Below are 11,817 nucleotides of genomic sequence, written 5' to 3'. Positions count from 1 at the left end.
GACAAACCCAGCAATTGGGCTGTTTTGACCCAGCGGTTGGGTTACTACCCAGAAGGTTGAGTTAAACATTTAACCCACCCGCTGGGCCAAAACAGCCCAATTGCTGGGTTTGTCCCTATTTTACCCAGCACTGGGTTGTATTTAGCCCAGCATTTTTTAGAGTGCACACGTACATCTCAGAGACGTCTATTTGACGTCTGTATCTACATCTGTAAGATGTCTTTTTCAGAGTGTTTGCTCATCTGCAATACGTCTATACGACGCGTCCTATGCAGATGTCAAATAGACGTTTAGAAGATGTCTTTAAGGGGAGACACTGCACTGTTTTTTTCATGCACCTGTCAAGTTTGAGATTTCCGGCTTTTTGGTTTTTCATAAAGTGTTTTTTCAGATTTGTGGAAAGAAAACATCCAAAAGACACCGTTCAGAGTTTCTTTTATAGCACTTTATCTATTTATGTCAATAGATGTCAATTACAATACATGTTTTTAAAGGCCATTTTCTCAAAATGTTGTTTTTTCTCCAACACTGAGCCATAAATCTCCACTTCAGTAGGCTTTTTGGTTTTTCATAAAGTGTTTTTTCAGATTTGTGGAAAGAAAACATCCAAAAGACACCGTTCAGAGTTTCTTTTATAGCACTTTATCTATTTATGTCAATAGATGTCAATTACAATACATGTTTTTAAAGGCCGTTTTCTCAAAATGTTGTTTTTTCTCCAACACTGAGCCATAAATCACTTCAGTAGCACTTACACACACCAGACTTTACATTTTTATTCCTATAGTCTATATCCTGAAGGTTTTTACAGAGGGATTTGTTCATATATAATTTGCTTGATTATATGCAACATTTTAATACCCAAACAATTGTGAAAATATAGTGTTGTCTGTCTGTTCGAAGCCTTTTCTGAATTATGGAGTGACAAAAATGAGATTCCGAAAATTCCCTGTGTAAAAACTTTTGAAACAAATTCAACAAGAATACTGACATCATCCAGTGTTTAGATTGTTGTACTAGATATTTATGCAAATGAGCACATATTTAATTAAATAATGACTAATTTGCATATTTAAACCTAACATTTTAGAAAACGTGTAATACAAAAAATGTTTGCAATTATCAATGTAATCAATCAGCTGGGTAAGTAAGGCGATAACCTCATTTGCATATTTAAACATAACATTTTAGAAAACTTGTAATACAAAATATGTTTGCAATTATCAATGTAATCAATCAGCTGGGTAAGTAAGGCGATAACTATTAGTTGTTGTTTTTTTACCCTATTCACCTGCAGTGTCTCGCCTTAAGATGTTTATGATTTAGAGCATGCATGTAAAACTGACATCTTATAGACGTCTATCAGATGTTTGTACACAGCAGATGCTTTCCAGATGAAGCGATCTTTAACAGACATCTTGCAGACGTACGTGTGCTATCTGGGATTCATTATAAGAACCTTAAACATACTGCGAAAATAGCGCAAATAGTTTTTCCATTTACTGCACTTTGTTATTCATTTAGTTTTTTTTTTTACCAATAGCGGCTAATGGAACAAAAGTTGCGCGCATTCAACGAAAATAGCTGAAGCGATCTTTAACAGACATCTTGCAGACGTACGTGTGCTATCTGGGATTCATTATAAGAACCTTAAACATACTGCGAAAATAGCGCAAATAGTTTTTCCATTTACTGCACTTTGTTATTCATTTAGTTTTTTTTTACCAATAGCGGCTAATGGAACAAAAGTTGCGCGCAGTCAACGAAAATAGCTTATTTCCCCGTTTCATAGAGTTTAAGGTGTCCGTTTTACAGCTTGGTTTCAATACATGGTGCAAGTTTCGAGTTCACACAGTATAGTAGTACATCAACCTCTTTTATCTCAAAGAATGCAGGGAAGATATGATTTCTCATGATATGACTCATTTGAAGTCTCTGAATTTATTCCCACATGCATTTATTTTAATTCCAATCTAATTTTAAACATCTTTTTTGGGGGGGGGGATTCGTATAAATAATTAGTTTGACCCCTGCCATATTCCCGTATCCTTATCAAGACCACACAGCAAAAACAACTGAATATAGCCTTTCACGTCGTTGAGATTAATGCATCTCGTCCGCGGCGCAGGGTATATCAAGAAGCGCGAGCCCTCGGCGGATCAGCAGCTCCATCTGCACGCGGAGTGTTTTAGTTTGTTTCTCCACAGAAATAACGATCGTCTGTTATCTGAGGCGAACTGCCGGTGTCCTGACGCACGAACGCACGCGCGCTGGCTTATCAGGAGGCGTCAAGTCCGAGCGTCGTTTATTCTTAGGAGGATTTCGCACTTGCTCGTACAGTTTTGCGGTGATGTTATGGTGGTCAGTGGAAGCATGTGAAGCTGTCATATTCCAGGAATGGATCTCCAAAGGCGTCCAAAAACTACAGGTAAATAATTAAAATGAAATGCATCAGTGCAGGGTCTTTTTTATGCGTATTTATTTATTTATTACAGCTTTCTAATTCGCATGGCATGCAGTTGTCAGTATATTATTTATTATTTAACTTTTTATTTGTGCATAAAAAGTGAACGCTAGTAATTCTACGAATTTTTAATAGACGTTTTTAGGTAAAATTGCTAGACTAGTCGTAGGTGGCTGTTTTAGCCAATGCCAAAATGATTTTGATTCATAGGCTATTTGCCATTTTGACGTTATATATTTAGACATGTCGTGTACTGGTTGAAAATCATATGATAGCCACTGTAGAATGAGGAAACAGAATAGTCTATTTAATTGCTAAATAGATGATTGAACCGTCAAAGAGAGTCTGTTTAAGTGTAGATCTCAGCTGGGTTTCTGTAGAGCTGTTCTTTCTCAGTTTAAGATGCTGTGGTAATGTATGGGATGAAGACAGACATGATTTGGATGGACACTGCAGTACTTCACTTTTAGATTCATTCATTCGTTCATCTGAGCCTTGGATGAATCTTCATAAGCCTTTTCCCGGTGAATAAACACTACAGAACACTGCCAAAATGGACACGAAATGGACGTTTATGCCCAATTCCAACATGTCCCTCCCTGACCGCCTGCTCAATGATAGTTTCTTCCCCGGAAACGAGTCTGACTTTGGTCTGGAGATTTACCCTCACAATAGCACCCACCCTGGCTTCGACCAAACCAGCTCAGCAGTCATCACGTTTGTATACTTCGTCGTCTGCACGGTGGGGCTCTGTGGGAATGCCCTGGTCATTTACGTCATCCTGCGCTACGCCAAGATGAAGACCGTCACGAACATCTACATTCTGAACCTGGCCGTGGCGGATGTCCTGTGCATGCTGAGCTTGCCTTTCATCGCCATTCAGCTCTCGCTGCTCCACTGGCCCTTTGGATCGGCGATATGCCGCGTCGTCCTAACCGTGGACTCCATGAACCAGTTCACCAGCATCTTCTTTTTGACGGTCATGAGCTTCGATCGATACTTGGCCGTGGTGCATCCGATCAAATCCACCAAATGGCGAAAGCCGCGCATGGCCAAAATCATCAGCCTGGCCATGTGGGGCATTTCTCTGCTGGTCAACCTACCGATTATGATCTACAGCGGTGTGAACACCAAAAAGAATGAGGCAAGGACGTGTACCATGTTGTGGCCGGAGCCACAGAACACCTACTACACCGCTTTCATCTTCTACACCTTCTTCATGGGGTTTTTCTTACCACTGATAGTCATCTCCATGTGCTACCTGCTCATCGTCATAAAGGTGAAATCCTCTGGCATGCGAGTCAGCTCCACCAAACGAAAGCGCTCTGAGCGGAAAGTCACCCGTATGGTGTCTATCGTAGTAGTGGTGTTCGTCTTATGCTGGTTACCTTTCTACGTGTTCAATGTGACCTCTGTGACCGGAACCGTTCCCACCACACCTGTGCTGAAGAGCACCTTTGACTTCGTGGTGGTGCTGGGTTACGCCAACAGCTGCGCCAACCCCATCCTCTACGCCTTCTTGTCGGACAACTTCAAGAAGAGCTTCCAAAACGTCCTGTGTCTTAAAAGAGTCGGCGGCTTGGATGAGATCGAGCGCAGCGACAGTCGACAGGACAGGACTCGAATGGTCAACGACGTCATGACGGAAACGCACAACGCCGCGCTGCTCAACGGAGACCTTCAAACCAGCATCTGAGGAGATAAAAGCCACTGCTGAGATAGATGTTACATGAAATCTGTTTGTTAAACCACCTGCGCTGGGAGAGATTTAGTATTTAAGAGCAACAATACACATCTAAACGCAACCCAAACCCCATTTTTAGGACATCCTAGTGTCTTAAAATGTCCACTTGCATGAACTTGATCTGACTTATCTCGTGTATTTAAGCGATGAGCAAACGAATGTCGTTTACTGTAAATAACTCTATTCGGTGTAACTGTCTGAAGAAATTCTGAAGCTGTTGTGTTTCTTATGTGTGTATGTTCACTTCAGTGCCAAAATTGTCTTTAATGTTAAGAGATAAGTCTACCGCCAATTCAAGATCACGGCCCTCATTAGATAAACATGATTTCATTCTCTTTATGGAAACACAAGGCCAAGCTTGTTAGAGGCTTCTTATTATTCAAGGCTTTTTGTGATGATGAATACAAGATGAGTGAGTGCTTGACAAGGCCAAATCACTGAATATAAAACATCTCCGAAATCTAAAAAAAAAAAAAAAGATGTATGTATCGGTGGCATATTTATTTGTTGTTTATTTAGTGAATTATGCTTAGAATATCTTGTTTACATGCATATCATTTCGCCTCTGGTTCCCAGTAGAGTTTTATTTTGGTAGAGCAAATGTTCATAAGGTTCAGAGGAGAGGGGGAGGAAAAGATGGGCTCTGTTACAAAACTTACTAAGCTTCCTACTTAAACAGCATTATATGCCGCTCCAAAAAGTGTAGGCAGCACCATTTAAGATACCTCCTTCTTGGGAAATTTCTAAGGCTGTATTTATACAGTATCCTTCATAAAAAAGGCAATCTTAGAATGCACAGTGAAAAAAGAAATCATAGGGAAGTCTAATTAAAAGTCTAATTTCCTATTTTACCCATATTTTGTGTGTTATGTGTTTTTATGCTTATTAGAGGATTGCTGTTACCTTTGCAACATACTAATGCCTGAATCAGGAGTCATTATGGCCATAAATGCACACTAGGTTTTGAAACAGAGCTTTAGATTAATGTTTAGTTTCATTTAGAGCTTTATCATTACCTGACCTTTAGAAAGTTATAGAACTTTTTATTATGTTCTAATTGTGCAAATAAAGTATGAAGTCACCGTATGGCCATTGGTGGTACTGAATCAGCATTCATCATCTGGCAAATGAGATGCAAAGAAATCCTGGCTCCTGCTGTCACAAACACAAGTCCATGCTCACTCACCTAGTCATAGCAATGAGTGTCAGTGAGCCAGACAGAGAATGCAAGAGGGCATGCAGTTCACTCGTTATTCTGAGAAAAGTATTCAAACAAGTGCATAATTACGCAGTTCTTCTTGTAAAAAATATACCTCATTATAAAACATAAGATGTACAGCCTTTAACCATCATTGTGCTGAATGCATCCCATCACAATAATGTGGAAGCATCACTACACATGGACTGTTCTGTGGTGACGATGAATAGCATCAGAGCAGCTGCTTTACATGTGCATTGCTTGGAGGACTTTAAAAACAATTATTTATTCTAGCAAGGCTGATAAAACAACGCTGCAAGTGCCTTAAATAATCACGCAGAAACCGTGTGCGTTCATTCATAGAGCTTTAACAATAAACCCTCCACCTGAATGTACAATCAATTCATCTGCTGTTGTGTGCTTGTGAATAAGTTGCTGATTTAAAACCGCTGTTGCTCACAAAGCTGTATAATGTGTAAATATTGAGCTGGCGTCAACAGAACGTATTCAGCTCATGCCCATTTGAGGGGTTTAGATCATTTTAACATTTGCGAAGGGCTAAAACTGAACTTGTTTCTTTAGTGTGTCTGATTTCTAAAGGCCAGAATCAGATCTGTTACACTGCAAGTGTTGCAAAGTGAATGAGTTCACGTTCAGGTTTTTTCTAGGATCCAAACAAACACATTTTGAAACCTGGGGAAATACTGATGACGGCAAAGTGGTTATTTGTCAAGTACTTTGAGTTGAGTTCAGTGTGCCTTTGACCGGGTGTGTCACAGTGTGTCATGTTTCCGTGTTGTATCTCATGTCAAGTTGCCTAGAGTTCTCTGGTGAGTCTGATGGTGTGGGTACAAAAGCATTAGCTTAATGTTAATGACAGATTTCAAAGATGTCTGTCATTCTTCATCATACCATACATCTGTTTGATTAAAGGAACAGTACACCCAAAAATGAAAATTGTCTTAAAATATACTCTCCCTCAGGTCATCCGAGATGTAGATGAGTTTGTTTCTTCATCAGATTTGTAGCATTGCATCAGTGTCTCAGCAATGGATGCTCTGCAGTGAATGGGTGCCGTCAGAATGATAGTCCAAACAGCTGATAAAAACATCACAATAATCCACAAGTAATCCACAGCACTCCAGTCCATCAGTTAACATCTGGAGAAGACAAAAGCTGAAGCAAATCCATCAAGACGTTTTTTAACAAAAATACGAGTCTATAATCCATAATAACGCTTCCTCCAGTGAAAAAGTGCGTCTCCTGTCGTCTCTCACATCAAAATCCAGCCATATATTTGTGCTTGATCTGTGCAGATTTCTCTCCTGATTCAGACCAGAACACTTTTTCACTGGAGGAAGCGTTATTATGGATTATGGACTGTGTGGAGAATGTGTGTGAGTGCGATCATAAGGATGTAGCATAGCTTCACGTCAGGCTGAGAAGTGCCTGTCATTCTCCTCGTTGCTAAGCTGCCACAGCTCAATTCTGGCCCAGCTGTTTATTTTAAAAATCCAATTTATTACAATCCACTTAAACAGAATAATCCTCAGGTCTAATTAAATGATTCCTCACACGCTCTTGTTGTCAGGTCATTTGTGGAGAAAGCACGATTGCTTTTTAATTAAATTTTACAAAGGCGCAAACCCATTTTAAATGATCCTTTCTTTAAGTAGAGAACATTACATATTTTATAACTTTTAACAATACAATTTTATAAAAAGGTCTCGTTTGTTAGCATGAGCAATGCATTGTCTAACATAAACCAGTGATATATTTTGAAGCAATTATTAATATTGGTTAATGCACTAATAGAAATACAATTATATTGTACAATTACATATGATTTAAAAACATATTAGTAAATTTTGAAATTAACATTGATTAAGATTAATAAAGGCTGTAGTAGGAGTATTGTTCATTGTTAGTTCATGTTTAGTTAATAAATGAAACCTTAATCTAAAGTGTTTCCCATTTAACATTACATTTTTTTTAAAGCTTCAATCAAAATACAAAATAATGCAAATTACCAAAATGTAATATTATGCCATTTGTGAGGTGCAATATATAATATTCTAAAGTTATGTGTATGCATTTGTGTTTAAAAGTGGCTGGTCATGTAAAATAATCATGTAAAATAATCCCCAGTTTACAAACACATTACAGAGAAATTCATCTTGTTTGTAATCTGTGAGTCAAATTCAACACAACTGACTAACTGCTGTAATAATGACACATCAGAAAATCTTGACTTATAAAGATGTATGACAAAAAAATATTTTTTTTTTGCAATCATATTGTTGCAAAATGTCTCCCCCTGTTGTCCAGTTTGGGTTTCGCTTTCTATTTAAAAAGTAAAGGATTGTAGACTTGCCTTAGATGGCTTTGTATCTTTTGGCTTGTATATGGATTATGCATCATGTTTATGACCTGTAGTTATTGACAATTGTTGAGAATCATGTGACTGAGTAACCGCCAACCTTTTTCAGTGTTGTTATTGACAAAAATGAAGTGCATTACATTCATTTACCAAACAAATAAAAGCTTGTGTGTGAACAATGCTCAGTTTGACTTGTGTATATGCAGTATAATTATCAAATCAAGCTCAGTATACTTACAACCCATATGAATGCAATGCAAGTGTCTTTTTTTTGCTCAGTTTATGATTGTATGATTATATAAATATAAATATTATATGCATTTATTTAAACAAAAATACAGTACAAAATGTGAAATATTATTACAATTTAAAATAGCAGTTTTTTATGTGAATATCTGTTAAAATGTAATTTATTTCTGTGATGCGCAGCTGTATTTCCAGCATCACTACTCCAGTCTTCAGTGTCACATGATCTTCAGAAATCATTCTAATATGCTGATTATTAGAAATATTTCTGATTATTATCAATGTTAAAAACACAATGTTTTTGTGGAAACTGTGATGCATTTTATTTTTCAAGATTCACAGATGAATAGAAAGTTCAAAAGAACAGCATTTATTTGACATAGAACTCGTTTGTAACATTACAAATGTCTTGACTGTCACTTTTGTTCGTTTTAACGCGTGCGTACTTGATGAATACAAATATTAATTTCCTTAAAAAATAAATAAATAAAAAATCTTAGTGATCTCAAACGATTTGAACGGCACTAAATAAAACCATTAGGCAATATCTAGATCAGCGTAATACTGGCATACTTCAAATATACATATTTTTATGGACAGTTTTAGGTTTATTGTAAAGTATAATCAATAAATAGGCTACTATTAACATCAAATGAAACCCCTGTGCCTTGCAACTAACATTTAAACCTCGTGTTTCTCTTGACTGGCACACAATGAAACCAAAGACATTAGTCAAAGCAGTGTTTATTCAAAACGAGGCTTTTGCTGTCATTCGGAGTCAACAGGTGTGGAGTATGGACCGAGTTCTTCCGGCGAGGACACACCATCTGTCTCTGTGGCTCAGTGTCTGCGCTGTCATGCTCACCAGACCTTCCTGTTGCCAGTAGAATAGGTTTTCTGCCGGTTTCTGTAGGTAGTCTAAGAAAAACACTCGTCTACTTGAGGTCTATTTAAAAGAACTGCAGGTGCAAGGATGTGCTCAAAAGAGTGTGCGATCAGTTTTGCCTTGAATGCAACACCGTGTCGATTTGGTGTCTGTGTGAAATAAAACAGTTCGGGAACGCTCTTTGTGTTGTCTGCAAACATTAGGGAGCTTTATTCATCTTTTGAAACAAAACTCCAGCGATGTGTCACCCGAGGATAATGCATCTTCATTTTAAACCTGACTCATCTTTATATGAATAATTTCTCTCCCTCGTCTAGTCATTTATTTCACGTTGCAGCATGAGAGCGTTCAGCTGGAAGATAATTTGTTTGAATGTGTCTTTACAATTCTGTCTCGTGAGCGCCTACAAGAAACAGAAGCCGCGTGATGCATCATAATTACCTGAAACAAGAGCTTGTACTAGCTTATGTCTAGCATTTGTCAGTTTCCAGCCCAAACTTAGTCAAAACGTTACTGTGTCGATGCTCTGATCAAACAAATAACCTGTTCAAAAAATTATTATTATTTTATTTTTTGAAACAATTTGACATTAAAATATTCTAAAATATACAGTTATTATAAAACAATAACATGGCATTAAAATATCATTCAATATATATTGAAAAACATTTACTGAACTAAATATTATACATATATTATTACAATATATGTGTGACCCTGGAGCACAAAACCAGTCATAAGGGTCAATTTTTTAAAATTGAGATGTATACATCATATGAAAGCTGAATAAATAAGCTTTCCATTGATGTATGGTTTGTTAGGATAGGACAATTTGATTGTGTGAGTGTGTGTGTGTGTGTGTGTGTGTGTGTGTGTGTGTGTGTGTGTGTAGCATTTAAGTGTGTGTGTGTAGCATTTAAGTGTGTGTGTGTAGCATTTAATTAAATTTTTCAGTTCCAGAGTGTTTCGGGTTTTCATGTTCTTAGATTTATTTGTGTGATAAATTGGGATATATATATACATATATATATATATATATATGTGTGTGTGTGTGTGTGTGTGTGTGTAATAGTATGCTATGTAATAGTTATAGTATGATATGTAACTATGTAATTTTTATATGCAATGATATGAAAATAATATGAAATATGAAAATATCATGATAAAAAATTAAAATATATTATTATACATTTGATATATATACTATATATATATAAAGCAACCAAATTACATAAATATAATATTTTTTCTAGTTCAAAGTAAAACAAGTATAACCCATGTAATATGAAGCCAGTCTAATGGAAATGGGCAATTACTGTGGTAATACTCCGTGTGTGTGTGGGCTGTGCGGGTAATTGTCGGGGGACTGAGTGATGGCACAGAGCTGTCCGGAGGGTCAGTATATGGACAGGCTGCTGCGAGAGTGTGTGTCCTGCAGAATGATCTGTCACGACTCCACGATTCTGACACGCTGCTCTGAGTTCTGCGGTAAGTCTTCAGCTGTCTTCAGCTCACGCATGTGAAGATCATGGTCTGATGAAGGGCGTGTGATGCTGTGTGGCAGTGGCCTGGAGATGTAAAGCCGTGTCCGGTCAGTTCTACGACACGCTGCTGAAGAAGTGTCTGAAGTGCTCCGAGCTGTGCGGCAGTCACCCGGCGGCCTGCGCAGACGCATGCAGGAGTGAGTCAAGCATCTGCATCAATGAGGAAATGACCCACAGAAGCACATGGTTCCAAATATGGAAGCTTGTTTCTGCCTGAGTTTTCTTTTTCACGATTGTGCATTTATAGCTCTTAATTGCAAGTTGTAGGCTTAAATGCGCAATTCTGACTTTTCTTTTTCTTCACAATTCTGAGTTTACATCTTGCAATTCTGACTGTTATTTTTAGACTTCTGAATTTATGTCTCGCAATTCTGACTTTTATTTTCAGAATTCTGAGTTTGCATCTGGCAATTTAGACTTTTTTTTTCTGAATTCTGAGTTTGTCTCACAATTCTGATTTTTTTGCAAAGTTTGCAACTGGCAATTCATATATATATTTTTCTAATTCTGAGTTTACATCTTGCAATTACATTTTTCTTCAGAATTCCGACTTTACATCTCACAATTTTCCTTGCCCTTCTGAGGGGAAAAATTCATAACTACAAGAAAAAAGGCTGAATTGTGAGATATATGGGCTACTCAGAATTGCGATAAGTAAAAGTCAGAATTGTGAGATAAAAAGTCGCAATTACTTTTTTAGTAGTCTGTGGCGGAAACAAGCTTCAATTAAATACTACCAGCTGCCTAAACAGTCTAATGTGATTATACCCCTTACCAAAATTAACCATGATTTTATTATAGTAAAAGTGTAATGACCGGGGTTAATTTGAAGTTACTATGGTTTAACTATAGTAACCATGGTTTTTGGTTTTATTTGTAGTAAAACCTTGGATACATTTGTACTTAACTTGTTTTAGAAAGTGTCTGTTGTACAGCTAAAACTCATGTCTATAAACCTTGATGGCCGCAGGTGCTGTGTCCGTGACGCAGAGGCCTGTCGGCGGGTCTACAGTGCAGCTGGTGACCGACAGAGGGCGCTCAGTGCCCGGATCAGCGCTGTACTCGGAGGCGCTGCTGTACTCGCTGCTAGGCCTCTGCATCACCGCGCTGGTGTTCACGCTGACCGCTGCTTTCCTGCTGCTGCTCAAGAGAGCCAAACAGCAGCCGCAGCTGGACACCAAGAAACAGCAGCCCAACAAACACGGACAATCATCCAAAGGTCAATAACAACACTATTTAGCTACACTATCTGTGGGACACCTCAAAACATATTCAGCATCATATCTATCTATCTATCTATCTATCTATCTATCTATCTATCGATCTATCTATCTATCTATCTATCTATCTATCTG

General features: G+C 37.8%; 2 protein-coding genes across 2 annotated transcripts in view; both read left to right on the top strand.

Moving 5' to 3' along the window:
- Window positions 1-2,974: 2,974 nt before the first annotated feature.
- Window positions 2,975-4,889, top strand: LOC107693649 (somatostatin receptor type 2-like). The gene has a single exon (XM_016493109.1). The coding sequence runs from the start codon at window positions 3,018-3,020 to the stop codon at window positions 4,158-4,160; it is 1,143 nt and encodes a 380-aa protein (XP_016348595.1). The 5' UTR covers window positions 2,975-3,017; the 3' UTR covers window positions 4,161-4,889.
- Window positions 4,890-10,214: 5,325 nt separating this feature from the next.
- tnfrsf13b (TNF receptor superfamily member 13B) overlaps window positions 10,215-11,817 on the top strand; it is a 3,496-nt gene continuing 1,893 nt past the window's right edge. The window contains exons 1-3 of the mRNA XM_016493074.1: window positions 10,215-10,406; window positions 10,483-10,599; window positions 11,433-11,681. Of these exons, the coding sequence (XP_016348560.1) occupies window positions 10,292-10,406; window positions 10,483-10,599; window positions 11,433-11,681 (481 nt within the window). The 5' untranslated portion in view covers window positions 10,215-10,291. The remainder of the gene's footprint in view (window positions 10,407-10,482; window positions 10,600-11,432; window positions 11,682-11,817) is intronic.

This window comes from Sinocyclocheilus anshuiensis, unplaced genomic scaffold (assembly GCF_001515605.1).
Source record: "Sinocyclocheilus anshuiensis isolate Anshui unplaced genomic scaffold, SAMN03320099.WGS_v1.1 scaffold546, whole genome shotgun sequence".
In the NCBI taxonomy this organism is placed as follows: domain Eukaryota; kingdom Metazoa; phylum Chordata; class Actinopteri; order Cypriniformes; family Cyprinidae; genus Sinocyclocheilus; species Sinocyclocheilus anshuiensis.
The sequence above is the reverse complement of the archived record's forward strand: the minus strand, read 5'-3'. Positions and strand labels throughout refer to the sequence as shown.